This window comes from Lutra lutra, chromosome 10 (genome assembly GCF_902655055.1).
Source record: "Lutra lutra chromosome 10, mLutLut1.2, whole genome shotgun sequence".
NCBI lineage: Eukaryota > Metazoa > Chordata > Mammalia > Carnivora > Mustelidae > Lutra > Lutra lutra.
In genome coordinates, this window is record NC_062287.1 from 72,276,231 (window position 1) to 72,302,908 (window position 26,678).

At 54.1% G+C, this 26,678-nt stretch overlaps 1 protein-coding gene across 1 annotated transcript in view; it reads left to right on the forward strand.

Annotated features, from left to right (window-relative positions):
• OTOG (otogelin) overlaps window positions 1–26,678 on the forward strand; it is a 77,603-nt gene that overhangs the window by 37,817 nt on the left and 13,108 nt on the right. Inside the window, 22 exon segments of the mRNA XM_047693323.1 lie at window positions 83–229; window positions 523–642; window positions 2,112–2,228; window positions 2,931–3,087; window positions 5,829–5,855; window positions 8,366–8,533; window positions 11,035–11,313; window positions 12,907–13,024; window positions 13,734–13,813; window positions 14,321–14,563; window positions 14,566–16,115; window positions 16,958–17,126; window positions 17,434–17,579; window positions 18,174–18,263; window positions 19,454–19,637; window positions 21,930–22,150; window positions 22,349–22,487; window positions 24,028–24,222; window positions 24,435–24,647; window positions 25,446–25,550; window positions 25,720–25,827; window positions 26,255–26,356. Coding sequence (XP_047549279.1) covers window positions 83–229; window positions 523–642; window positions 2,112–2,228; window positions 2,931–3,087; window positions 5,829–5,855; window positions 8,366–8,533; window positions 11,035–11,313; window positions 12,907–13,024; window positions 13,734–13,813; window positions 14,321–14,563; window positions 14,566–16,115; window positions 16,958–17,126; window positions 17,434–17,579; window positions 18,174–18,263; window positions 19,454–19,637; window positions 21,930–22,150; window positions 22,349–22,487; window positions 24,028–24,222; window positions 24,435–24,647; window positions 25,446–25,550; window positions 25,720–25,827; window positions 26,255–26,356 — 4,678 coding nt within the window.

Below are 26,678 nucleotides of genomic sequence, written 5' to 3' on the forward strand. Positions count from 1 at the left end.
GAGGCATGTTTCTGGAGCTGGGAACCTGACCGAGGTGTTGGGGGACACTCAGCCTCAGGAATGACCATCTCTGTCCCTCTAGAGTCCTGAGAGCTTCCTGGATGAGAAGCAGGAGGTCCACACGTGGCAAGCGGGGTTTTTCACACTAGTGCATTTCCCAAGGGAGCACATCACCCTCTTATGGGACCAGAGAACCACAGTGCACATCCAGGCGGGGCCACAGTGGCAGGTACTTGCATGAGCAATGACCTTCCCAGGGCCTTCTGCTCCTACCTGGGGCTGACCCAGGTCACCAGGCATCCTTGCATGAGCTGTCCCCTCACTGAGGAGCCAGGAATATCATGCCTCCCTCCCTGTCTGCCCCCACCCCACACTGTGCCCTTCTCCTCTGACTCTTCTCCTATCCCTCTTTACATCGTGGCCCCAGAAGTTGCTTCGGGTTTGTGATGGACTCCCGGGCTCACGACAACCGCTCATCCCTCATGTTCCTGAAGGTGACTGCGGTGTCCTCTCTTCTTTCAGGGCCAGTTGGCGGGACTGTGTGGGAACTTCGACTTAAAAACCATCAATGAGATGAGGACTCCGGAGAATTTAGAGTTAACAAACCCCCAGGAGTTTGGCAGTAGTTGGGCTGCAGTCGAGGTAAACTTCCCTAGGCTGGCTTCCTCCCTTGCTCAGATGGGCCCCGGCTGGACCGAGGGGACCTGGCCCCAGGTCAGGGACACTGGTGGGAGTGGGACTGCTCATGCAACGGCTCTCCCGGCCTCTGACCCAGAGGCCTTCGACTCTGTTCTGTGGCCCAAGGGCATGTACCACCCATCTCACAAACCAGGCTGCACCTGTGGCTTGGATTAAGCCCTCCTGGGAGGGTGGGGGGCTGAGGAGGAGAAAAAGTCTTTGTCCGAGGAGAGACGACCACTTACTTACTAGGAAAGATGAGGTTTGTTTGAACAAGACCATCTCAGCCATCTCTGTGCCCCCAAGTGCCTGGCACTCGGTCGGTCCAGAGAAGAGTCCACAAGAGACCCATGTGGACTGAGGCAGTCAGAGCAGGCTTCCTGAAGGAGGTAGGAAAGATTGGTACTTAAAGGCTATATTTGGAAAGATGCGTGTATCAGAGAGAAGGCCTCTGAGAGGGAGGACAACTTTAGCAGAGGCGGAAATGTGGAGGATGTCCCTGGGGTTTGGGAGATGGCTGAGGCCCCCGAGTTGTGCGCTATGGGGGAAAACAGCACTGAGCCGAGAGTGAGAGACCTAGGTTCTTGTCTTGGGCCATCCAGGGACTTGTTGGGTGAGCTTGACTAGGTTCCACCTTCTCCGTGGTCCTCTGAAGGAACTGTGCCAGGAGAGGGATGGACACCGGATTTAATCTCTTGTGACAACTCTGATCAGTCAGAAGAGGTGGCCTGGGAAGCTGTGTTGAGAAATACTTGAGACTCACAACAAGCTCGGCTAGAAGAAGATCTGCGATTGATTAGTTATGTCTGCCGTGGGTCCAGCAGCAGAGAGTGGTCATATGAGTGTTACGTATGTGCCTTTCACAGAGTCATCCTAGGTGCCTAATTCTCTGTTGGGGAGTAGATGAAGATGAGCTTATATAGACCGGGATCAGGGAACAGTCATGGCTTGGAGCCCAGTGTAATCCTGAGTTGGGACAACGCTCTTCTTGTAGCCTCAGGGGAGCGTGCTCTACCTACTGCCATTTTAGAGAAGCAGAGAGGAGAGCTTCCGCATTTTTGCTAGCTGACGGCCAGAGAGGATCCTCAGCTCCTAGGGAGCACCCACCATTCCCACCATGTGAGAGTCCCCTCCATGGCTGCTTGCTTCCTCCCAGCCATTAAGGGGGAGACTCCAGGGAGATGGGATCTATCGTCTTATGTAACATGAAAACGCTGTCACATACACTTAACTGCGTCCATCCCACCACTTCTTTCTTTTGTCTGTTTGAAGCAAGTCATGGGTCCTTCCCACTCTCAAGGGGAGGGGATTATACAAGGACGTAAACCTCAAGAGTCAGGGGATCACGGGGCTATGCTAAGAGTCTGTCCGCCACATGAGGCACCAGGCGTTGTGGGGGTAGAGAGATCAACAGCCCTGCCTTTGCCTTGCAGTGCCCAGACACCCTTGACCCCTGGGACACATGTGTCCTGAATCCTCTCCGAGAACCATTTGCCAGAAAGGAGTGCAGCATCCTGCTCAGCGAGGTGTTTGAGATCTGTCACCCCGTGGTGAGTGGACCCCAGCCCCAGTTCTCCTGAGCCCCTCCCCGCCTTCCCATGGTCCCTTCTGCTCTCAGAACCCCCCACCATGTCTATGGAGAGGCACCACAGGTCTAGAAAGGAGACCTACCTCTGCCAGTCTCCTGCCTCCAGCCTGCTCCGATGAGCTTGTCCTATTTCCCCAGGTAACCCAGGACAGACAGCCAGACAAACAGCTTCCATGCCTTTTTCAAACCTATCTCGATCTGGCTCTTCCTTCCAGTGAGGAAGTTTCTCTGCACAATGGACACAAACCCTCGTGCCCTGGCATGTCAGCCTGGTGCCTCTTCTGCCCTCCGTGGAGACGGAGCATGGCACCCCCCTCTCCCAGGGCCTCGAAGGCTGCCATCGGCCTGGCCTTGCCTCTCTCTGGCCCTGGCTGGGTGTCCGTAGCCCATGTCTGTTTCTCAGCCTCACTGTTAGCTTCTGGATCCAAGAGCATAGGCCTGGGGAAGGCGGGAGCTTAATTCTCAAAAGTGGGGTCTGCCTGGGCCGTGGAGTTTTTCCCTCAGAGCTGGCTCCCTGTGTGCCCTCAGCCCACCAGGTAGCTCACCCCAGCCTGCAGACCCTTCGTGTGGACACAGAGCCCTGCTGCTGGAGGTATTAGCTGAGAAGCCAAAGGGCTCACCTTTGGGAGCTGTCCTCTGACCTCTGACTCCTGACCTCCTCTAGGTCGACGTCACTTGGTTTTACTCAAACTGCCTGACAGACACCTGTGGGTGCAGCCAGGGTGGTGACTGTGAGTGTCTCTGTGCCAGCGTGTCTGCCTATGCCCACCAGTGCTGCCAGCACGGGGTAGCTGTGGACTGGCGGACCCCACGCCTCTGCCGTGAGTATCCAGAGCGATCACCCTGTGTGGGGAGTGGGAGCCCTCTGTGGGCAGGCCCAGAGGCCACCATCACTCTGGCTGGGGTTCTGGAGTACTTGGTACCAGCTAGGCACCAACTAGTGTGCCCGTATCTTTCACCAAATTCATAAAATCCCTATCAAGTAGGAGTTCATTCCTGTTTCACAGCTGAGAAACAGGTTAGACAGCAAGAGAGATGAAGTGTCACACTTAAGGTCACACGGGTTAGTGGTGGAGCCAGGGCTTGTCTTCAGGTGGTCTGGCTGCAAATCCGTGCTCTTAACCACTTTATCAGGGGAGTCAGGAGCCCTGAGTTTCGGACCCACACCAGCCATTTGCAAGCTGTGTGGCCTCCAGCAATTCACCCAACCTCTCTGGGGGTCAACTCTCTCATCTGAAAAGTAGGATGAGAAAACCTGCCCCACCAGGTTTGTTGTGAGGATCAAATGGGACTTAAAAAGCTTTTGTCAGCTAAGACACACAGGCCCCATCAGAGGCAACACAGGACCTCGGATTATTCAGAGCAGTGGTGGCCTGTAAATGCATTGGGCTTTATGCTCCATCCAGTAAAGATATTTCAAGTATGCGTTCATACACCTACACAGACACACACACACACACACACACACACACACACACACTATTGGTAGTATATATGTGCATCATCAAACAGATACAAGAGTAAATATTTTAAAAAATGAAATAAAATATATAGAACATCACATTATTCACGCACCTATTATTTTTTTTATTATTTGTTCCTGCATGCCAGTGGTCTTCCTGGCACCAGCACGCCTCATTTTGGGGAGCAGTGGTTATCCCACAGGCTCTGGGACCAGACTGTTTGCATTCAGGCCCAAGCCCCACCCAGCAGGGTGACCTGGGGCCCGATCTCCACACTCCTGCTTGTGGGCTAAGAGCCCTCCCTTGCAGGGCACTGCGAGATTTCAGGGAGCTGGCACATGTGAGGCACGGGGCACACACTGTGTGCTATCGCTGAGGTTGCTGTCATTTCTCACGGGGACACGGGTGCTGGCCTGTCCTGAGCCCTGAGAGCTCCAAGAAGGATGACGCTGGGAAAAAGATGGAGAAGAATCTGCCTCTGGCCTCCCTTTTCTCTGACCGGTTTCCTCTGAGACCCTTCCACTGCAGAGGCTCTGTGGCCGTGCTCGGTGGCCCTCCCTCTATTTCTCAGTAAAAATCCTTCATCAAGGAGAAGGGAGCCCAGATTTACCCAGGATCCGCTGTGTGCCTGGCCCTGGGCCTTCTGCACATTAGCTCATTGATATTTGGGGCTAGGGACACCTCACCTAGGACACAAGATTTAAGGAGGCACAAAAAACTCAGTAATGGAGATAAATCGCATTTTAAGGAAATACTTTTTAAAAAAAATCAAACTCAGTGTAAAAATATCTGTGGCTTTGATGAACAAAATAGCAAAGTTTTAAGTAATGACAGGGTCGATGGTATTGATTTTCCCTTCTGCCTCAGTATCTCATGTGGCTTGGCTAGGCACTATCATTGATCCTGTCCTTGTTTTAAATTTTTGATATTTGGTTCATCTGGATATTTTGCATTAATTTAAAAAACTTTAAAACTGTGCATTAAAAAATTATGTGTCTTAATTACTGAGGTGTTTGATGCCCCCTTCCCTTTGGGACGCAAGGTGAGCACCTGTTTTGCTCTAGTCCAGAACTCACAAATCTGGGGGGCAGCTACCCCTGGTGGTCTCATATTGTAGAGCAGCGTGCTAAATTTCAGAGAGGTTGAGTAGCTTTTCCCAGTATGCACAGGTGAAGAGTGAGAGAGATGGAATTTGAACTCAGGTCTGACTCTTCCGGACTACCTCCCACTGACCAGAGACTCCAACATCAAAATTTCTAGTTCAGACTTCTGAGTCAACAAATGAAGGAAAGGGAGTCCTTTCCCATAGCCACACTCTGGGTCAATCTCACGGCTAGTGCTCTTTCTAGAGGTCAGTGCCAAATGCAAAGAGACAGTGTTGATCATGGCATTGGGGGTAAGGGGTGGAGTTGGTGGCTCTCTTTAGACCATGCTTTTGAGTGAGGGAGGGTCCTCCTCTGCCTTCACCCCAGGTCTACCCAACTGGCCCCTCATGGCCTTGCTTCTGGCTTTAGGTGCCCCTGCAAGGTTCCCCAAGGTCCCTCCAGGCTGAGATGCCTGGACAACAGGCTGTGGTGCTGAACTGGGCCACTAGAGGGTGCGCTGAGCACACACTTGGAGGAGCTTGTTGTAGCCTGACGGACACTACACTGGGGGGCCTGAAAAAGCCTTGGCTCCTGAAAGCCCGATTCCCTTCCACGGAAGGTTCTTGAAATACCAACTTCTGTCTTGTGCTCTCATTCCTCCAGGACCTGCTACAACATTTGTGATTGGAGTTCCCACTCCTTGATTCTAACCTTGCCCTTTGGGGGTCTCACAAGATGCCCCATTCTGTCCAACACTCATTCACCCATTCACCCATTCACCCATTCGCTCATTTGATACATGCTGAGTGCCTCCTCTAGGCCAGGCTTTGAGCTCTGCACCGGGCACACAAGGAGTTTCGGTATTTCTTATACCTTAAGATATCTGAGTCCAATGACCATGCCTAGATCTTGGAGTTTGGGAGGCAGGCCAGATCTAGGACAGCTGGGATGCTAGGGGCCGTGACTCTACCCATCTGTTCCAGGCTTCTCAAGAAGTCTTGTTCTCTCTTTCAGCGTATGACTGTGACTTCTTTAACAAAGGTAAGCCCATCTGCCCCAAGTGGAGCCTGGGGGCACTGAGTACTACCAGCCCCGCCCTGCTGCCGTGACAGCATCCACTGACCCTGGAAGAGCTGTGACATGATGCAAGGAGGGACTGCACCAAGTGGAGAGAACCAGACATGTAGAGGCTGGGCTGCCCCAGAACTCTGTCTCCAGAAGCTCCTGCGTTCCCTCTCTCGAGGCCAGGCCAGGCCACCTTCCCGGGAGTTGTTCTCACCCAGGGCAGCTTCCTCAGGGAGTAAAAACCCCAGTATGCCATTCCCACCAGTATGCCACGCTAGGGCCATCACAGACTTGCTCATCAGGCTCATGAGAATATTGCCTTGGGTCTCCTGAAGGTTTGAGAGGCAAAGTCAACTGCAAACTGCTCTTTCTGAGGATGGCTGGGGCAAAACATACAGCTTGGTTCAGCCTGTCAGATTCATCTTCCAATTTAGCCAAGGTCACAGGGTGCCAGGAATTGCTCCAACTTCTGTAGTAGCTAGGGTGAAAACACCGGTTGAAACTAAAGACCCAAAGGAGGCTAATGTCCAGTGTGAGAGCTCGTTATTCAGTTTAGTCACCAAGGTGATGGGCAATAGGGTGGAAAGTCAGATCCTGGCAGAGTTAGATGCTTGTCAGGTCCTTGGTACCATTCATCTTTGACTTCTGAGCCCCGCTCCCTCCCCTTCCGGGTACCACGCCAGGAACAGGTCTATACGAGCCTAGTCCCAAGCTGTGTCCTCAATTACATGCATTATCAGATTTGGGGTTGAGACATGTCCCACCAGCAGAGCATAGCAGGCGAAATGGAGAGGGACAGACTAGAGACCAGAAGACCAGTGAGGGGGTCTGCGAGATAAGAGCTGGGCCAGTGTGAAGAATGATAATTCAGGGTCTCCAGGCCTTCCAAAATGTTAGCCCCCAGGGACTCCTGAGGGCCAAGGGCTCCCTCCTGGCTATGAGGAAGCTTTCCTTATAAGAATGAATAATGAATAAGAATGAGTCTGTAACAGAATTACAGTCCCTGGGACAGGCAAGGTCTGTCTGACATCAGACAAGACATTTCAGCGAGACAGCTCCGAGAAGAGTTTTCTCCCTTCTGTGGCATTTTGGATGGCAGTAACTGGCAAAGGACAAGCTGTTTCTAGCATCGTCCTCCTACTCATCCTCCTACCCATCCATTCCTTGCTCTGCTCTTCTACCAACATGTTCTCCAGTCCAGGCCCTTTGCTGGGTGCTGTGGAATCAGTGGTCAAAGAGACCTGTCCCAGTGATGTGCTGGAGCTGGAGCTGGCTGACATGGGCCCTAGAAAGCCATTGGGGTGTACCTACTCTCAGACATTCGGTCGGTGGTTTGAAACTGACCCTTGCCATGAGCCGTGGAAATCAGCAGTCACTGCAAAGTGGGGTTGTGTTTGTTTGTTTGAGAGTTTACTGTTGTGCGTTTACTAGCACAGCACTGCCTGTTTCCCATGTGGTCCAGGAGACACACGTGCATCCACCTGCAAGGTCCCCCTTGTAAGAGCCGTGATCAGGGCAGGCTGTGCTCCAGGGGCTGGTGGAGTGCTGAGGAGGAGGGATGACGTTTGTGTGTGGCGGGAGAGGGTGCAGGAAGAGCTTCTCTAAGGAGGTGACATTTGAGCTGGGCCCCAAAGGTTGAGTAGGCGTTTGCCAGGCACAAAACACGGAGGACTCCTCTGAGTGGGTGGACAGCATGAGGACAGGCATGAGGTAGAGCACAGCATGGCTCTTTCAAGGAAGCGCTAGAGAAGTTCAAGGTGGCGGGCCAAGGGTGTGGGGAGTTGGTGGGGTGTGGGGTGTGAAGGGTCCCTGAATTCAAGCTGGGCCCTTGGAGTCCATCCTGAGGGTAATGGGGAGCCATTAATCCCAGCAGGGAGTGTGTCTAGAAAGGGGACTTGGGCATCTGTGGGGAGGAAGCCCTGGAGTCTGGGGCAGGGTGCCTCTGACACCAGAGGCAGGGAGGTTGGTTTTAAGGCAACTGTCTAGGAAAAGCCCGGCCCTCTTTAACCTATACCAGCAATGGTAGGAACCCAAGAGCCACAAAAAGACACATTTGAGATAAGTAGGTAAACACTGATGTTGAGACTGAGACCCACTGACATTCATCCCTCAGGCGTTGAGTGAACAGAGACCATCTCTGATGTTGAGTCCCAGAGGCAATCCTGACTAGAGTGGTGGCTGCAGGACAGGCCAGTGGAGGGACATCTGCAGGCATGGGGGTGGGGCAGAGGTCTCCCGTGGGTGGCCCAGTTCCCAGGTTTCCTGTGAAATTATTCAGGCGGTGTGAGGGTCACTTCCCATTAGGGACTAACTGCCTAGAGCTCATGCCCTTTCCTTCTTGGGGACCTGAGCTCCCTGGGGCCCAGGGTAAGGGAAGTGACTGGAAGTAGCTCTCTCGTACCCTCTCTTTTCCCCACCTCTGGCAGGATGGGAGGTGGGCAGAGGCCCAGGGAGGCAGGCCTCACGACTGGACCCCTTCTCTCCAGCACTAGGTAAGGGTCCGTACCAACTGGCCAGCTTGGCCGCTGGCAGTGTCTTAGTGACCAGCAAGGCAGTGGGTGGTGCCGTGGTCCTCGTGAGCGCGGAGGATGTGGTTCCAGGAGACATTGTGAACTTCCTGCTGACGGCTGCACTATACAAGGCCAAGGCACATGGTAAGGCCTACCTCCAGCCCCACTGCAGCCCTTGGTAGAGGGAGGGGAGGGTACTGAGACCCTAAGCAGTCTGCAGTCTCTGGAGAAATGTGGGGCTCCAACAGGTACCCCTTTCCCAGCCGAGACGGGCCTCTGGGTCAGCCTGTTAGTCTGTTCAAATGGACACCTTCCATTTTCTCCCTGGAAAAAGCAGGGAGGCCAAGGTCCAGATGTACCTCTAGACCTTGCTTTATACCATTGCTGAGTTCTGGTCAGGCATGGGGGCAACAGCTGCTCCTTCCTCTCCTTCCCCTCCTTCCTACTCTTAATCCTTTTCCCCCTCTCCTCCTCCCCCTCTTCTCCCCTGTCCCCACCGTCGTCCATCTCTTCCTGCTTCTTCTTCTCTTTGGCCTCCTCCCCTCCCCTCCATTTTGGAGACTGGATAGACTGTAAGTCCAGAGGGGCACTGGCTGATGGACTGACTCCTGGGGGCCTTGTTTCTGTGAATGAAAGTGCAGCTCTTAACAGGCTCAGGTCATTATCCTGAATTCTGGGACACGTCTAGAACCAGCCATGGCCTCTTGGGTCACAGACGGTCCACAGACCTGACTGGCTTCGCTTTAGTGGGCACTGTCCTCCCTTCAGAGTTCAGTAGTGCTGAATGGGTGGCAGGAACCTTGCCTGGCACAGAGGGAACCCTGGATGGTATTTTTGCTGGGCCCTGGGCCAGCCAAGGCCTTAGTTCAGCCAGTGCTGGGAAGTCTTTCCTGTGCATTTGTGTGTGTCCCAGGGTGTGTTACCACTGTGATCAGCATTTCTACCCCTACACCAGCTGGCACCATCTAGTCAGTGTCTCCCCTACCACAGGGATGCGGCCCATCCCAGCATCCACTGGAACTGTGACCCGAGACACTTCTCACAGGGTTCATTCCTGCCTCAGAATTCCAGTTCTCAGATTCTGAGGGTCTGCAGCTTACCTGGTTATGATGACTTCACCCCTCCCCCTCATCCCTCCCTCCCTGCCTTTACCCCTCGCTCCTGTTCATTGAGCCCTATTCCCAGGCCAGGCACAGACCTGGGCACTGGGGCATCAGGGATGGAAGAGACACTTCCCTGCCCAGTGGAAATCCACAGTCCCATCCAGGAGACAGACACAATATGAGCATGATATGGTCGTGCCTGCTCCTGGGTCGGATCCCTGGGGCCGAATGTGTGGAGGTGAAGACCGTGGGATCTGGCCTTAGCCTGCCTGGTCTCCTAATCCTGCCTCCCTCTTCCACTGGCACTTTGACTTTGAGTCTCACTTCCCTCATCTGTAAAATGGGAATAACAAGAGCATCCCCTGCTGACCTGTTACAGATTTTACTTGTTTATGATGTTTATCCTCCTTTTACTTAAATGTAAGTTCCATCAGGGCAGGGATTTGGGTCCTTTTGTTTCCGATTGTGCCTACAACAGCACCTGGCACATAGTAGGGCCTCGGAAAACATGAGCTGCAGAAGGAATGAATTTGCCACCTACTAGGCTTTCTTGGAATTTAATAACCCAGCAGGCAGAGGCCTTGCTTAGCATCATGCCTGGCACATAGTAAGTCTGTGACAAATACTACTTAGTGTTTTTTCACCAATAATGAATCCTTCCTCCGGTTGCTTTCTGTCTCCTCACAGCTGTTCAGGGGGGTGTGACAGGGCTACATGGGCGGGGAGGGAAGACACATCGAGCCCCATACTAGGCCTTTCACCTGTGCCATGTTTTTTGCCCCTCACCACGGCCCAGGCACGTTAAGTCATTCACTTACGTCATAGCCAGCTGTGGCAGACCGGGACTCCTGGACCCCTCCTTGTCTGGATCTGGGGGTTATCCACCCAGCAACAAGCTCTGCTTTCTAGAACTGGGCCTTTGTGGACACAGGAGAGAGGACAGCAGAGACCAGTCGTGGGGCTCAGGGCAAGCCCCTTCTCCTCTCAGGGTCAGTTTTCCCATCTGTGGGTTGGACTTCACATTCCCTCAGTCTGCCAGCTCGGACCCCGCGGGATTCTGTGTGGAGCAGGACCAAGCTGGGGTCACTGACACCTGTCAGATCAGCACCCGCCAGCCTGTCCTGAGTGTCCAGTTGAACGTGACTCTTCTAGGGTGGCCGTGTCTGTTGGTCTGCTCACTGTGGTCTCCCCAGCACTATCAGAGCATCCTCCAAATGTTTACAGAGTAAGGAAAGGAGGGAGAGAAAAAAGGGAGGGAGGGAGGGAGAGAAGAAGGAAGCAGAGAAAGGAGGTGGGAGGAAGACACCTCCCAAGGTTTGGCAGCTGGTAGCTTCTCTAACCTTCCACTTCCCTCCTGCAGGGGTGGTGTGTGCAGAGGGCCGGCCCACAGGCAGAAGTGGGCAGGCAGGCGTGGAGGAGCAGGGCCCAGCTACTCCACAGGCAGGTGGCTGTTTTGAGTCACTGAGTGCAGATGCACGCCAAGCTCGGGCCCCTCCTCTGGGCCCCTCCCTGCGCTCACCTCAGGCACCTGGCTCTTTACAGACCCGGATGTGGTGTCCCTGGAGGCAGCAGACAGACCCAACTTCTTCCTCCATGTCACAGCCAACGGGTCTCTGGAGCTGGCCAAGTGGCAGGGCAGCACTGCCTTCCGCCGCCATGCCTCCTTCTCACTGCACTGGGGGACATGGCAGGCTGGCCTCGTGGCCCTGGAGTCACTGGCAGAGCCTGGCTCCTTCCTTTATGGGTCGGGCCCCACGCTGGTCCTGCGGCTGTACGAGCACACAGAGGTGTTCCGCCGCAGCACGTTCTTCCGCCTTCTGGGTAGGTGTCCACCCTGCCATCGCCTCAGCCCCTCCTCACACCACCCTTTCTGCCCTCTCCCACCATACCCTCCCAGCTGCCCCCAAGAGGCAGAATTCCCACTCTCCTGGCAAGGGGACGGCACACTTGGGTGCTGCCCCTAAGATGGGAGGTGGCCTGACCTCCATGTTGGTGGCCTGGGGAGCCGTGGGCAGTGGGGCCTGGGGCCCAGCCAGCTTCCTGGGTCCTGCCTATACTCATAGGCCAATTACATGGTCTAAAAATAGGGCAGCCTTTGTGGACATGAGGTAAGAAGGGTTCCTGGCTACAGCTTGCAGAGCCCACTGGCTCAGGTTTCTTGCTGATGGGGACACATGCCTGCCCTGTGAGCTCAAAGACCTCCCCCTGGGCACCAGGCTGAGGGGCCAGCAGCCTCCCTCTGTCCCCCGTGGGAGGCCCAGGACCCTGGGCAGTGATGGGGCAGCTCCACACCCTTTCCAGCTAAGGCCAGGGGGTTCCAGGGCTCTGCCATCCCCCTGGCAGGTGGGTCTGCCCCCAAGGGCTTGCTCTCTGCATATACCCTGGAGGAAGTGAGCACAATTTCTCTACCACTGCAGGCAGGCCTCTCTGTCCTGCATGAGCACATGCATGTTTGTGCCTGTGCGGGCACCTTGAGCTGCATGAATGGGTCCATTATATATGTTCACAAACATATCTCCAACCAGCCCCCGCATTGATCATGGGCCTTGCTCTGGGCCTGGTTCATAGTTGGTGCTCCCCAACTGTAAGTTCTCAGTTCTGGCCTCCAGGATCCTAGAAAAGCAGGTTTCTTCAGAGCCCACCCATGTGTTCCCAGTCAGGCCATGGTTTCAGAGACAGGTCGCACGTGTTAAGATGGTCTGGGGTCCCGTCTGCCTCCATGTCCCCCATTGCCTGCTTTCTCTGAGGAGTCCTCATCTGTCAAGGCACTGGCCACAGGACCTTTTTTAGAGGAAATCTCTCCTGGGAGAGTAATTTTCCTGGCATCTTCTGTGCCTCAGTTTCCTTAGCTATAAAATGGGGGATAATAATAGTGCTACATCATAGGATTACTGTGAGCATTAATAAGGAAAAACTTATGAGATGTTGAATGTCATGTTTGGTGCTGTTCAAGAGTTGGCTGTTGGTTTTGTTGTCATTATTATTATTCTTAGCCACCAAGTGTGCAGGGCAAGCCTGGCCATCAAGGTCCCAGAGGAGCAGGGTGACAGGGCAACCTTATGCAGGGGATCAGGGGTCCCAACCTTCTCTTTGGCTAACCCTCAAAGCCCAGCTGCACCTGCCTGCTCTGTACCTCCCTGCCACAGGGTTCTGAGCCCCTACTCCAAGTTCCCACAGCCCCATCCCAAGGATCCCCCAGGCACTGACCCCTGCTCACAGGAATAGTTTCCCCTTAGGTTGGTTTTTATTTTATTTTATTTTTCTTTGCTTTTCCTTACATGTGTCCATTTGTCTCTTCCATGGAGCAGGGTGGGGATAGGTGGAGCTAGGATTATCTCTGTGTCTGTCTCCTGACCCTGAGCTGGTACCCAGTCTCCCTCAGTGCTGGGACTCTGGTGCGGCTCACCTTTCCAGATGCCAAGCCCTCGGGGGCTGCCTACCCTGTCTGTGAGTGGCGCTATGATGCTTGCACCAGCCCCTGCTTCCAAACCTGCCGGGACCCACGGGCTGCTGGCTGCCAGGACATGCCGAGGTGAGGGAACACGGGGTCCAGGTGTGTATGTCGGTGTGTTTGAGCATGCGCATGTGCAAATGGGTGTGTAGTCTGTGGGCAGAGGCATGAGCATGTCCTGAGATGTATGTGTGTGCTCACAGGTACTCGTGATTGCATTGAGTGTGTGTGTGTGTGTGTGTGTGTGTGTGTGTGTGTGTATGTGTACTAGAGTGAAGCTGACTGACATGGGCATGTGTGAGTATTGATTTGTGTGATGTGCATATAGCTAGGCCGTGTGTGTATTCGTGTGGGTATACTGGGTCCGTGGGCCGCACACAGCTGTGCGTGTGTACACGTGTGTGAGCTGTATGCATCTGGGGGTTGGTGCAGCTGTGTGTGCACGAAGGTTTTGATAGTCTGTATGGATGTGCAGGTGTCTGTGTGAATGCTTTCGAGTCTTGTGGGTGGGACAGTGTGCCTAAATGCAAACATGTGGCAGCGTGTGTGAGTGTGTGCACAGGTGTGTGCGTAAGCAGACCTTGTTCATGTTTCTCTCTTGGTCTGAGGAGTATGAGTGTGCAAAAGTGTGTAACGTGCATGTTCAGGTGTATGTGCTTCTGTACACGTGTCTCTGGGGGTTCATGTGACGTGTGTCATAAGGAGGGATGAAGCTGTGCTCGCTCCATGTGAAAGAGATGATTGTCCCCCATGTCTCCAGCTACTAATTGGCTCCCTGCTCTGTCCTCAGGGTGGAAGGCTGTGTGCCTGCCTGTTCCACTCCCAAGGTCCTGGATGAAGTCACACAGAGATGTGTCTACTTGGAGGACTGTGAGTGGCCCAGATTTCTCATCCCTCCCTTAGATTTCCTCTAAATCTCCAGCTTCTGCTTTGACCAACCATGCCCAGAGTCCCCAGGTCCCTGGAGAAGCAGGGTCAGCATAGGAGGCTCTGGAAGAGACCTTTAGAGTAGGCAGGGACCCCATCCAGTCCATTCTTCCCACTAAACAGAGAGAAAAATGAGGCCCAGAGTGGAGAGGGGACTGGCTTGGGATTAGGTGGTAGGAATGCAGTACAGGCAAAGGCAGACCAGAGGTCCATTGGCTCTGAACTCGGGCTTTGAGGTATGGGGCAGAGTCCAGACCTGCGGAGTCCTCCAGTCCCACACAACAGAGGCCCCTGGGTTGGTCAGGCTGCCTGACTGGCGGCTGGAAGCTGTCTTCCCCCATGCTCACCTAGGCTGCCACAGCCTCACCATCACAGCCCTGCCCAGTGAAGACCCCCCTGGGGCAGGCAGTAGGCGTCCCATTGTCTGAGCTGCTTCTCTCTTTGCCCCAGGTGTGGAGCCCATGGTTTTGGCCCCCACAGAGTCTCTTGGCGACCAGACCCTGCCTCCTGGTCAGGAGCTGCCCACTCTCAGTGGCAAGGAGCTGCAGTTTCCACAGGAAGCGCCCGGGGCCCCCTCCCACAAGCCAATGCATGCTCCCGCTGCCCCACTCACCACAGCTCTGAATCCACCCATGGCAGTTACTGAGGGGCCAGAGCTGACTCCAGGCCCCACACAGGCCACTCTGCAGCTGCCACCGGGGTCACTTCATCTAACCTCCCTATCCCTGCCACAGAGGCCCCAGTCAGCATGGGAGCGACCACCAGCCACCTGGCTACCACCTTTACCCCAGAATCCTCATCCCTCTCCCTTTCGCAGCAGACACCCACACCTAGTATAGGGTCAGGGGCTGTGAAGACGACGAGGGTGACTGTGACCTTTTCAGGGAGCCCCAATATCACAGAGTCAGCCCGGTCACCCCTGGCACCTCGCTTCCCACTCATGACCAAAGCTGCGACAGTCCCAGGCCCCGGCTCTTTGCCTATCAGGACCACCCCGCTCCAGCCCTTCCCAAGCTTGGAGTTGCCTACGAGTTCCTCCTCCAGGCCTGTGGCTTCCCCTGCAGTGACCTCTAGGCCTCCCACTTCCTTGGGATCCCACAAGACTTTGCTGACACCTGCAGTCACAAAGGTCATGAACAAGACAGGGATGCCCCAGCCCACAAAGGCCCAGAGCGTTTCAAGGCCCAGCAGCCTCCCAGCTAAGGCTAGGACAACAGCACAGCAGGTTCCTGTCAGTGCTCTGGCTACCAAGAGAGTGGAGACGCTGCCACCCACGGAGAAGCAGCCTGGGCCCAGCCAGTCCGCAGGCACCCCAGCACCCTCACTTCCAAGACCCATCCCTACTGCCCCACTCCACCCCACCCGGCAAACTACCATAGCCACCGGGCCTCCAGCTCTGCCCCCGGGGACCCCAGCTGCCGCCAGCCCGTCCACACTCGCTCACAGGCCGGGGTTCACTCCCTTCATGTCTGTGGATTTGACTCAGCCACCCCAGCTCCTCTCTGGCCTGCCTCTTGATACCAGCCTGCCCTTGGCCAAGGTGGGCACATCTGCCCCAGTGGCCACGCCCAGGTCCAAGGGTTCTGTTGTCACCCTTCCACTCCGGCAGCAGGCCACATCTCCCACTATGGCCACAACCCCACCTACGCAGACCCTCAGCTCAGCACCACCTCTCACCCCTGCTGTCGTGGCCCAGGTAGGCCTACCCAGCCATATAGCCCCTCAGGCAGCAGGCACAGCACCTGGCCTGCTTCTGGGAGCCACGTTGCCAGTCTCTGGAGTCATGGCCATGGCTGAGGGGGGAGCCCCCACGCTCTCTGCTGCCCCACACAAGAGCACCACAGAGAAGATGGCCATTCTGTCCAAGCAAGTGTCTCTGCCCCCGTGGATATATGGCCCTGCCCAGGGGGTGCCCACAGAACTCACACCTGCTGTGGCCCACACTTTGGCTGCCTTGGCGCCAGAGGCTGACGACCCCTGGGCCATCACAGTGCCACTGGTGCCCACATCCTATCCTCTGAGTCGTGTCTCGGCCAGGACCGCCTCCCGAGAGAGCTCACTCGTTCTGCTCCCTCAACTGGCTCAGGCCCATGGAACCCCGGCTGGACCGCAGCTTCCAGCAGAACTGGGGGCAGAGGCCACCACCAAGCAGTCTGGGCACTCAGCCCCCGCCCAGAGCATCGCAGCGAGTTCGGCTGAGACCTTAACAACCACCACTGAGGAAAGCACATCTCCCACCTGTGTCGTGAGTGACCTATCAGGCCACCCGAGTGTGGTCCCCTCATGCCCCTCTCTCCTGGGCCACTTGGCTGGGACACCATCATGGCGTCACATTCCTCACGGCCTATGGCAGCTTCTCCTTTACTAACCACCAGGCTGCAAGGTGGCAGTTCAGTCACTGCCCTCAGGCTTGCCCCACACTCTGGAGCTGACAAATTCTGCAGGCTCTTCTGGGTCCCTGATGTGATGGCAGAGTCTCACCATTTCCCTAGGGTCAATTGGATTACTTAGTGTGACACCAGAGTGTGGAAACATGAGTGTGCTGGGGGGTGTATATTTGAATCTGTAGAGTCATGTGGGACTGTGTGTGCGAAGTTTACATGTGTGAGACTCAGGGCGAGCAATCATATATCTGTGTGTGTGCTATATGGTGTCATGAGACAGTGTAAGTCTACATTTGTAAGAAAGATTGTGTGTGCGTGTGCATGTGCGTGTGCGTGTGCGCATGCTTGTGCGTGCGTGGGTATGCTCAGGTTTCTCCGAGTCTGAACTTGCATGTCTGCACATCTGTGTACCTGGACCTCTCTACCAGGGCTGGACAGATACGCAGAAATCCCGGGGATTCAGTCCCTGATCCCCAATCTCATGCTCAGCTCGTCCCCAGGCCCCCGAGGGGCATGTTGGGCGGGTTGAGGGTGACGACACCATTCCCTAGTAGTTATACCTCTGGGTCCCCTGCCCTGCTACAATTGACATTGGAAAGGGTCTTATGCCCTTAGCCTCGGGTGGGGGTGGAAGGAGGGACGGGTAGTGAGGGGCTCAGTACTAGGCTGGGCACTCACGCTGTCTCTCCACCCTGTGCCCCAGCCAATCGCTGAGCAGGACTGCGTCCGCCACATCTGCCTGGAGGGCCAGCTGATCCGAGTGAACCAGTCCCAGCACTGTCCCCAGGGTGCCACACGCCCTCGCTGTGGGGTCCTGGGCCTCGCAGTGAGGGTGGGCGGGGACCGCTGCTGCCCCCTGTGGGAATGTGCCTGTGAGTCCTGGGGTCCACCGGATCCTCCCCAAACGTGACCTCGGCGCCTTCCCTGTGTGTTCCTTGACCTTAGGGTAACTCCGACCTGAATGCATTCTCCTGTGGGACATCTTGTCTCATTGTGACCCCTGAACTGGCAGATCCCTACTCTTGCAGCCTCATCTCTGTGATGCCTGCTCTGAGGGACTCTCCAGCCCTCAGGGCCTCTGAATCACTTGGGAAAAGGCCAAGTTGCCTGCACTAGGTACCTGGGTGGCCTCCGCCCCAGAAGCATCTGTTAATCTTCTCATCCTTGCCCCTCCCCCAGGCCGGTGCTCAATCTTCCCTGATCTAAGCTTCGTGACCTTTGATGGGAGCCACGCAGCCCTGTTCAAGGAGGCCATCTACATCCTCACCCAGAGCCCCAAAGAAATGGTCACCGTCCATGTCCTTGACTGCAAAAGTGCCAACCTGGTGACTGTTCCCGGCTGCATTTGCTGCTGGGGCCTCGGGATTTGACAAGATTTGGAGTGGAAATTGAGCAGTGAATTGGGTTTTAAGGGGTGCCAGAGGCGAGGACAGACACAGAAACCCCTACAGTAGCTCTGTCGGGGTCTCCTGGAATGGCCCTATAGAGAAGGGGCTCGTGGAGTGTACCACCTCGTGGCCCTTTCTGGGGCCTGCACCATTCCCAGCTCATCCCCATTGCCTAAGCCCAGGTGGGAGGCACCTGAGTGCAGAGGAGCTGGGATGCCACTCTAGCCATGTGGCCTATGGCCAAGGATGCTGGCCACAGAGAATCACCTACTAGGGTACCCTTATGAGCCGGGTGGAAGGAGGCAGGGTTTTCTGTTTGTTTTTGCTTTTTGGCTGGGTTTACAGGAGGTCAGGTAGAACCAGACATGCTCCCTGGGATTCTGTGCACCATCTGCCCAGCCCCGACCAGTGCCCCTGGCAGACTGAGAGGGGGTGGCAGGGAAAGTATGCTCACAGTGGCTCCCCAGCAGGAGGAGGAGGAGGCAACAAGGACTGGGCTCCAAGCTGATGAGGGTTGGGCTCTCTCTGCAGGGGCACCTGAACTGGCCCCCTTTCTGCCTGGTGATGCTGAATGTGACTCACCTGACCCATCAGGTCACCATTGACCGTTTCAGCCGGAAGGTGAGTGCATCAGAGAGCCAGTCTTCCTAGGGCTGCGATCAGGCAAGCTGCAGGGCATCCAGTGGTGGAGGGGTCTTGCTCATGACTGGGGGGCAAGGGTGGAGAGGGAGAGGGACCCTTCCAATGAAAAATAATGCAAAAGGCTCACCTCATTTGTTTCCCCTTTCTCAGCAATCATTCTCCTGTGCTGCCAACTGTTCAATGTCTGAAAACTATTGTTTCATATAATTTGTCAGGGTTTTTTTGGTTGTTTAAGGTAAGAAGGTATATCTAGTCCTTATTACTCCATCTTGATCAGAAGCTAAAGCCCAAGTTCTTAAATGTGATTGTTCATTCCCAGACCTGGGAGGCCACTCCAGGTCCATGGAACCCCATCCCCTCTCTGCATAGCTAGGAAGGCTCAGGCTGAGAGCTCCAGGGCTTTCCCAAGGTCAAAGTTTCCCAACACCGAAGTTCCTGTTCTGGATAATTTGCAAAGTGATGAATAAAACAGTGATTCCTCTGGAAAGGGAGGTATAAAGTCATTTTAAATATTTTAAGATTCTAATCTTTTAATCTCCCATTTCTACAAAGTAAAACTACTAATCCATAGTACATACAAATTTAACCTTGTCAATATGTAGCAGAGGTTGTAGCTGTGACTGTAAAGTGGTGGAGAGAATTAGGGTGTGTTGCATATTTAACAAACATTGAGACCCCGGTTTATGTCGGGCCCAAAGGCAGGTGCTGGGGATTCAAAGGTGGATCTGGTGCCTCGATGAGGGAACAAATCGAGGTCAGCACAGAGATGAGGAGGCCCCAGAGAAGGGGTGTCCAAGCTAGAGGCTGGAGACTTGGGAAAATCTCCCAGAAGAAATGACCTGAGCAGAATCAGGAAAGAAGGAGAGTGATTACAAAGCCTCAAAGTGCGTGTTTGTTTGGGCACAGAGATGCAACCTGTCTCCCATTGTTGTATCTTTTTGTTTTATCATTTTCTCATAAAAATGGTTTCGGAATTCTTTGATGCCACTTGGACAGTGTCTTGGCCACATGTGCCTGAAACAGAGCCTGTTACATAGCTTGATACTATTTGTTGGATAGATGTGTGGATGGATGGGTGGGTGGGTGGATGGATGGATGGATGGTTGGGTGGATGGGTGGGTGGGCGGACAGACAAGCTGTGCTCACATTGAACACTCTCCCCCGACAAGGTGACTGTGGACTCACAGCCCGTCTGGCCCCCTGTGAGCAGACACGGATTCAGAATTGAGGACACAGGCCACATGTACGTGATCCGGACCCCGTCACACATCCAGATCCAGTGGCTGCACAGCTCAGGACTCATGGTCCTGGAGGCCAGCAAAGCCAGCGAGGCCCAGGGCCGCGGCCTATGCGGTGAGATGGGACCTAGCTGGGGGAGAGGGGATGGTTCCTGGGTCCACCTCTGTCTCCCAACATAGGTTCCCCTGTGTGAACCCAGGGAAAGCTGGGACAGAAGGCCAGGCCAAAGGTGGAAGCAGCATGGCTGCCAGGACAGAGAGACCTAGTGTCTGGTGTTCTGAGGCTGAAGCTGCCAGCAGGGAGACGGCTCAGGGCTCTGGCCTCGGCCAGTTGTCACTTTAACTGGGATTGTCTGTCGGCTTCCCGGATAGCTTCCTAATACCAGATAATCCTTCCTGTCTGCATAGGCCTGGGCACTTCACAAAGCACTTCCACACTCTGACCTCACCTATTGCAGGTCACCGACCTAACAACCCTAAGAGATGACCATTGAACTAAAAAAGAAAGGGGGCTCAGAGAGGTTAAGCACCTTGCCCCAACTCACACAGCAGAGCTGCCACAACATTGGGGCTCTTCAGACACCAACATGACTGCAGGAGTGTGCCCTTAGGGACCGGATGTGTTTTGATAAGGAGAAGGGGTGTGCAGGGGGAGTCTGAGTGTGGACAGCTGCTCCCCGACGGGACATTCTGTGACAGGACATTATGATGCCAGAGAACAGAGGAGCACTTCGGTGTTCCATAAACACATACATGTATGTCCATAAATCTGCACCCTTTTGATCATTGACGCTCACACCCCTGTATTCAAAATGCCTTCTTCACGTGAATTAACATGTGTAAGTCTGCTCTCTGTTCATTCTTTCTTTACTTACCGTGTGCCAGTCACAGGACAGATAGTAGGCAAAACAGAAGAAATCACTGTTTTATGAAACCTCTGTTCTTACTGACTTCCTGATACAAGTATATCTCTTTACACACACACACACACAGCGCTGCCACCACTCCATCATCTTTTTCTCACCATGTCTTGCTTCCATTCTTTATGCCTGGCAGGGAGTGCTGGCCTCAGCAGTAATCTCCTCCCTAGGATACTCAGGACACCCTTCAGTGACTCAATGTCAAGACCAAAAATGCAACCACTAGGATCATAAAATCTGAAGGTTTTGAGTAAATCATGCTTTACATTCATGAAACTGGTGGCTGGAGGTGTGAGAGCAGAAGTCATCCAATTTTTATCCAAACTAACACTCTGTGTCCTGGGCACCCTGCTTGGGGACCAGGGGGACTACTGGGAGAGTGAGAAAATTTATCTAAAGGAAAATGAATCTTTGCACTCAGAGCAAGACAGCCCAGCCAAACCAAAATCCGTTCTACAGAACTGGAAGATCGTGGACAGGTGCCTCCGAAGGGCTCTTGAAAGAAGGACATCTGAGAAAGTGTTTCAGGCAGAGGAAGCAGCATAAGAAGGTCAAGGGCAGGGAAGTGTGTGTGGGGAGCCTAGAGTGCGAGAGAGGAAGCTGAAAGTTAAGGTCATGTTAGAAGCTGTGACAGAGAAACTTCAGCCCCCACCCCCATTTCAATGCCTTACGACCTGACAGAAGTCTATTTCGGGCACACAAAAATTCCCAAGTGGAGACTCCCTCCATCTTGTGGCTCCGCCATTCTCAACACACACTTCCAACTCCACTGCAGGAAAAAGAGTCAGAGAGTCAAAGAATGTTTATGGACCAGCCCAGCCGCAGTACCCCTCACCCTCCTCCTCACTCAGCATGGGCTCCCCAGCCCCAGGAGATCCTGGGAAAAACAGGCTAGAGAACTGTCCGGAAGAGAGGAAAGAGGAGTTACACTTAGCTAGCAGTCTCCGCTAAGGCAGATTTTCTTGGAGTCATTTTAAATTTTCATATAACGTCAGAGCTACTATAAAGAACTCCCATTTACTTTTTGCTCAGATTTACCAAGGGTTCACATTTTGCCACATTTGCTTTTCCTGCCTCTGTGTGTACACAGAGGTGTATAAATGTGTTTAGATGTGTATAAAAAACCACACATAGGTATACATATGTGTATATATATGCATGCACACATATATGATTTTTATATGTGCACTTTTCTATGTTATGCCGTTTTTACATAAATGCATTTTTCTGAGTGATTTGAAAGTATGTCGGAGACATTGTATCCCTCTATCTCTAAATACCTTGGTGTCTGTCTCCTAAGAATGATGGTATCTTCCTACACAGCAGGTTTCTTAGCTTCTCTGTGCCTCATTTCTCTCATCTGTAAAAGGGGGATAATAGTAATACCAGCCTCAAAGAATTATTGTAAGAAATATGCAAAGTGACATCCAGGGACCTGGGAGTGGTGGTAATCATTATGGCTGTTGGGATCCTCCTTCCCTTTCCAGGCATCTGTGATGGGGATGCAGCCAACGACCTCACTCTGGAGGACGGCTCTGTGGTGGGTGAGGCTGAGGACCCCGCTCCCTTTCTGGACAGCTGGCAGGTGCCCAGCTCCCTGACCTCGGTGGGCCAGACCCGCTTCCGCCCTGACAGCTGTGCCACAGCGGACTGCTCGCCCTGCCTTCGCATGGTGTCCAACCGCACCTTCAGCGCCTGCCACCGCTTTGTAGGTACCCGCTAGGGCCCGGCGTGGGGGGACCTCCCAGGCTAGGAAGGGCAGTCCCTATCTGCAGAGGGCAGCTCCCCAGAGGTGTTGAACCTGGGGCCAGATCACAAGTCTCCAGAAGCTGGTTGTTGTGCCTGGGAGGAGCCGGGCCCGGGGATATGGGGAATCAGGGGGTGCAGCGCTGTCTGGCGTGCCCAGGTGCCACCAGAGTCGTTCTGTGAGCTGTGGATCCGGGACACCAAGTACGTGCAACAGCCCTGCGTGGCACTGACGGTGTACGTGGCCATGTGCCACAAATTCCACGTGTGCATCGAGTGGCGACGTTCTGACTACTGCCGTGAGTCAGGGCCTGAGCGGGAGTGGGGAGGACAGGCATCTCCTCCGTGGCTTCTGACACTCCTGTCCCTGTTAGTCATTGATTTATTCATTCATTCATTGATATTACTCTGTAATTCAAGAAATATTTTACCAATACATTTATGATAAATACATAAATAAATAAGTGTATTTTTATTTAATATAAGATACAATATAAACATATTTAATATACTATATAATAAATATAAATCCATCTATGAATAATTTAACACATTTATTTTTATTATAATGTAGATTAATAAGTCCAATGAATATTATCTGCTTATTATTTAACTTACCTGAATCTCTTCTCCTTCTCTGTAAAATGAAGAAAGTAAGAACGGCTCCCCCTAGGGTCGGTTTGAGGGTAACGTGAGGTAATGTGTGCCGAGTGTCTCCCGCAGGCCCACCACATGGTTACCATCCAGGATGTGTTGCCTTTCTTTTAATTTCTTGGTCATCTTTCTCTTCCTTCCGTCTCTCCCTTCCTTGCCTGAGAAGGGAAGTGAGAGCCACCCCTCCCCATCCCATTACGTTTGCACTGGTGGTGTAGACAGGGGTGGACCGGCCTAGGGCACTCTGATTTATAAATGTGGACACATCCAGATAGGCTGGAAGGAGCTCACAGGAAGACCACGCCTAGAATACGATGACAGATAAAAGATGAAAAGACAAAGTCATCTAGAGTAGTGTTTTCCACACTGTGGGTATGAAACCAACTTTGGGGGTCAACACCATGTTCAAAATATGCAACAGAATAGAAAATGTTAGTGTGTACTCTACCTAGAAAGAGTAAATATTGTTTTTTGTTTTGGGGTGGTTTTTTTGAGTAAATATTGTTTTGTGAACAAGTTTGTTTCAATATATCAGTAATGCTCTAAAAAAAGTTTCAAAAAATATATATATATCAGTAATTCTCAATCCCAAGCCATCCTTTAAAATCCCTAGGGAACTCCAAAAAGTACGAATGCTGGGCCCCACAATAAGAGATTCTAATTCAGTTGCTCTGGGTGGGGTCCTGGCAAGGGGATTTCCAAAGCTCCCGAATGAGTCCTCTGTAAGGACCACTGTTTGAGGTTTAAGGACCACTGTTCTGCATGGCCGTGTGTACCGGACCACAGTGTAAAATGTACTTCCTAAGGTCAAGAAAATTTGAAAACACTGATCTAAAGCAAGGATTGGACAAATGTTTCCTGCGAAGGGCCAGATGGTAAATAACTGAGCTTTTCAGGCTTTACTGTCTCTGTCACAGTTAGTTCTGCCCTAGGGGTGCAAAAGCAGCCAGATATAATAGGCAGGTGCCTGGGTGTGGCTGTGTTTCAATAAAACTTTATTTGCAAAAGTCCGTAGGAGGCTGGATTTGGCCATGGGTTGTGCTTTGCTGCCTTCTGATCTAGATAAGGGAGGCAGGGACACCAAACCGCTTTGCACTCTCTGCTGAGGCCCAGATGACACTCTGAGGCCCTTCCTCACTCTGCCTGGGGTCTGAGCCCGGCCTGCTCCCCACTGTGCCCCTGCAGCCTTCCTATGCTCCAGCGACTCCATTTACCAGGCATGTGTGGCAGCTTGTGAGCCCCCCAAGACGTGCCAGGATGGGCTGCTGGGCCCGCTCGACCCAGAGCAGTGCCAGGTGCTGGGTGAGGGCTGTGTCTGCTCCGAGGGCACCCTCTTGCACCGGCGCCACTCGGCGCTCTGCATCCCCGAGGAGAAGTGTGGTAGGTCCCTTCCCGGCCAGGGTGGGGCCCTCCAAAGCTGACCTCACCCCAGGGTCTCCTCATCCCACCTGCCACCCATGGCCGAGGCCCATCTGCCCCCCTCCAGGTCTGCTTTGGGGATGATCAGTGTCCCAGGGAGGGTCAAGCCTGGGATGGTCTGGGTCTTCCCAACCACCTCAGTCCCTTGTGCCCCACCCTGTCCCCCACTGCAGCTTGCACCGACAGCACGGGCGTGCCTCGGGCCCTGGGGGAGACCTGGAACAGCTCCCTCAGTGGATGCTGCCAGCACCAGTGCCAGGCTCCCAACACCATTGTCCCAGTGGACTTGGGCTGCCCGGGGCCCCGCCCTGAGACCTGCCCACGTTTTGGGGAGGTGGCCTTGCTCCTGCCCACTGAGGATCCCTGCTGCCTGGGGACGGTTTGTGGTAAGTCCCGCCTTTCACTTCCCTCAACCTCAACCGTTAAGATGGTTAAAGGTGGGTGCCTGGGTGGCTCAGTGGGTTAAGCCGCTGCCTTCGGCTCAGGTCATGATCTCAGGGTCCTGGGATCGAGTCCCGCATCGGGCTCTCTGCTCAGCGGGGAGCCTGCTTCCCTCTCTCTCTCTCTCTGCCTGCCTCTCCGTCTACTTGTGATCTCTCTCTGTCAAAATTAAAAAAAGAAAAAAAAAAAAAAAGATGGTTAAAGGGTTGCCGGCTCCCCCTGCAGAGCTTGATGGATAGGACAAGGCTTGGAAAATCAAAGGGGCATGTGTGGGGTGTGCTGCAAGCAGGAGAACCCCACCCGGAGGAGAGGAGCCCCCTTCATGAAGCAGCATGAGGTAGGGCTTGAAGGCACAGGCTATGGACCTGAGCAGCCTGGACAACTCTTCTGCCATTTTGCAGCCTCACGACCTCAGCGATCATTTAATGTCTTCTGTGCCTTAGCTGGTTCTGCTATAGCACGAGACTGATCATAGTCCCCGTTTTCTGGCTGGTTGTGAGACTCTAGAAGTTGATACTTATCTAGGACAGCAGCTGGCATTTGGCCCATCTCCATGAATATTAACAATTAATGCTCTTCTGTCGAGCCCTGACCCTCTGAGGCCCCTTCCTAGAATGTAGGTTCTGGGGAGATTGAGAAATGAAGACAAGCTTTCTAGGTGCTGGGGAGTACTGGAGGCCAGGAGGTGGGGGTGGGGGGGGTTCCTAGCCTCCAGGTGACATGCCTTGTGGCCCCTGGCCCAGTGTGTAACCAGACTCTGTGTGAGGGCCTCGCCCCTACCTGCCGCCCAGGCCACCGACTCCTCACCCACTTCCAGGAGGACTCCTGCTGCCCCAGCTACAGCTGTGGTGAGAGGTTCTGAGGCAGGGAGCACCGGGGAGTGGGGAACCCTGCAGCTGGGGAGGGGGAGCTCTGGGGACTGGGTTCTGGTTAGGGACTGGGGCAGAGCTGGGCTGGGGACCCAGGCATGGCCAGACAGGGTCTGCTCCCAGCATTTAAGTTCTATCTTTTCTGCAGAGTGTGACCCAGACCTGTGTGAGGCAGAGCTGGTTCCCAGCTGCCGCCAGGACCAGATCCTGATTGTGGGTCGCCTGGGGGACTCGTGCTGCCCCTCCTACTTCTGCGGTGGGTAGACATGCCGGCAGGCGTCAGCGTGCACAGCTGGATCCCGGACATCCCTTTCCTCACACATTTCCCAGGGGCGGTTGGGAAGGAAATTGTGGGGCTCACCAGATAGACTGGGCACAGGACAAGAGTGAGATTCCTGTTCAGAACAAAGGGAAGGAGGAAGAGGAAACCAAGCCTGGCTTCACCCCATCCATTACTAGCAGGAGGAAATTGGTGTTTGTTTGATGTAAAACTTTGGGTAGACAAGGAGGATCTAGATTCTTGCTCCAGGATAGGCCCTATGAGGCCACGAAAGGCTCCTTGAGTCCAGCTCCTGTCACAGCTGGGTTTTAGGTACCCCTCCCACCAACCCAGCAACCTGCCTTGTACCAAGACCCTGTGAGGGGACTTCCTGTGACGGCCGTGGCTCCTTTCCCCTCCTCAGCCTGTGGCGACTGTCCAGATCCAATCCCCGAGTGTCAGGAAGGAGAGGCGCTCACCGTGGACAGGAACACCACAGAGCTCTGCTGTCCTCTGTACCAGTGTGGTGAGTCCCAGCTGGAGGCAGACATGCAACCTCAAGGGGCTCCAGGGACATTTATGTGCCACCAGGATCCCTTCACAAGGCCCTCCCTCGGGACCAATGGGAGTTCAGTAGGGAGCCACAGGGAGCCCCAGGGTAAGGAGGAGCCAAACCTATGAGGGAGGAAGAGGCCTCACTGGAGGACGCTGGGCCAGGCGATGGTGCGGGGTCCAGGCAGGGATATGGATGGCTCTGAGATTTCAGGAGGAGGTTCCCTGTCCCCTCCCTTGGAGTCCCCAGGTCCAGGGGGAGGCCTAGGGTGAGACCACCCCAATCCTCCCAGCAC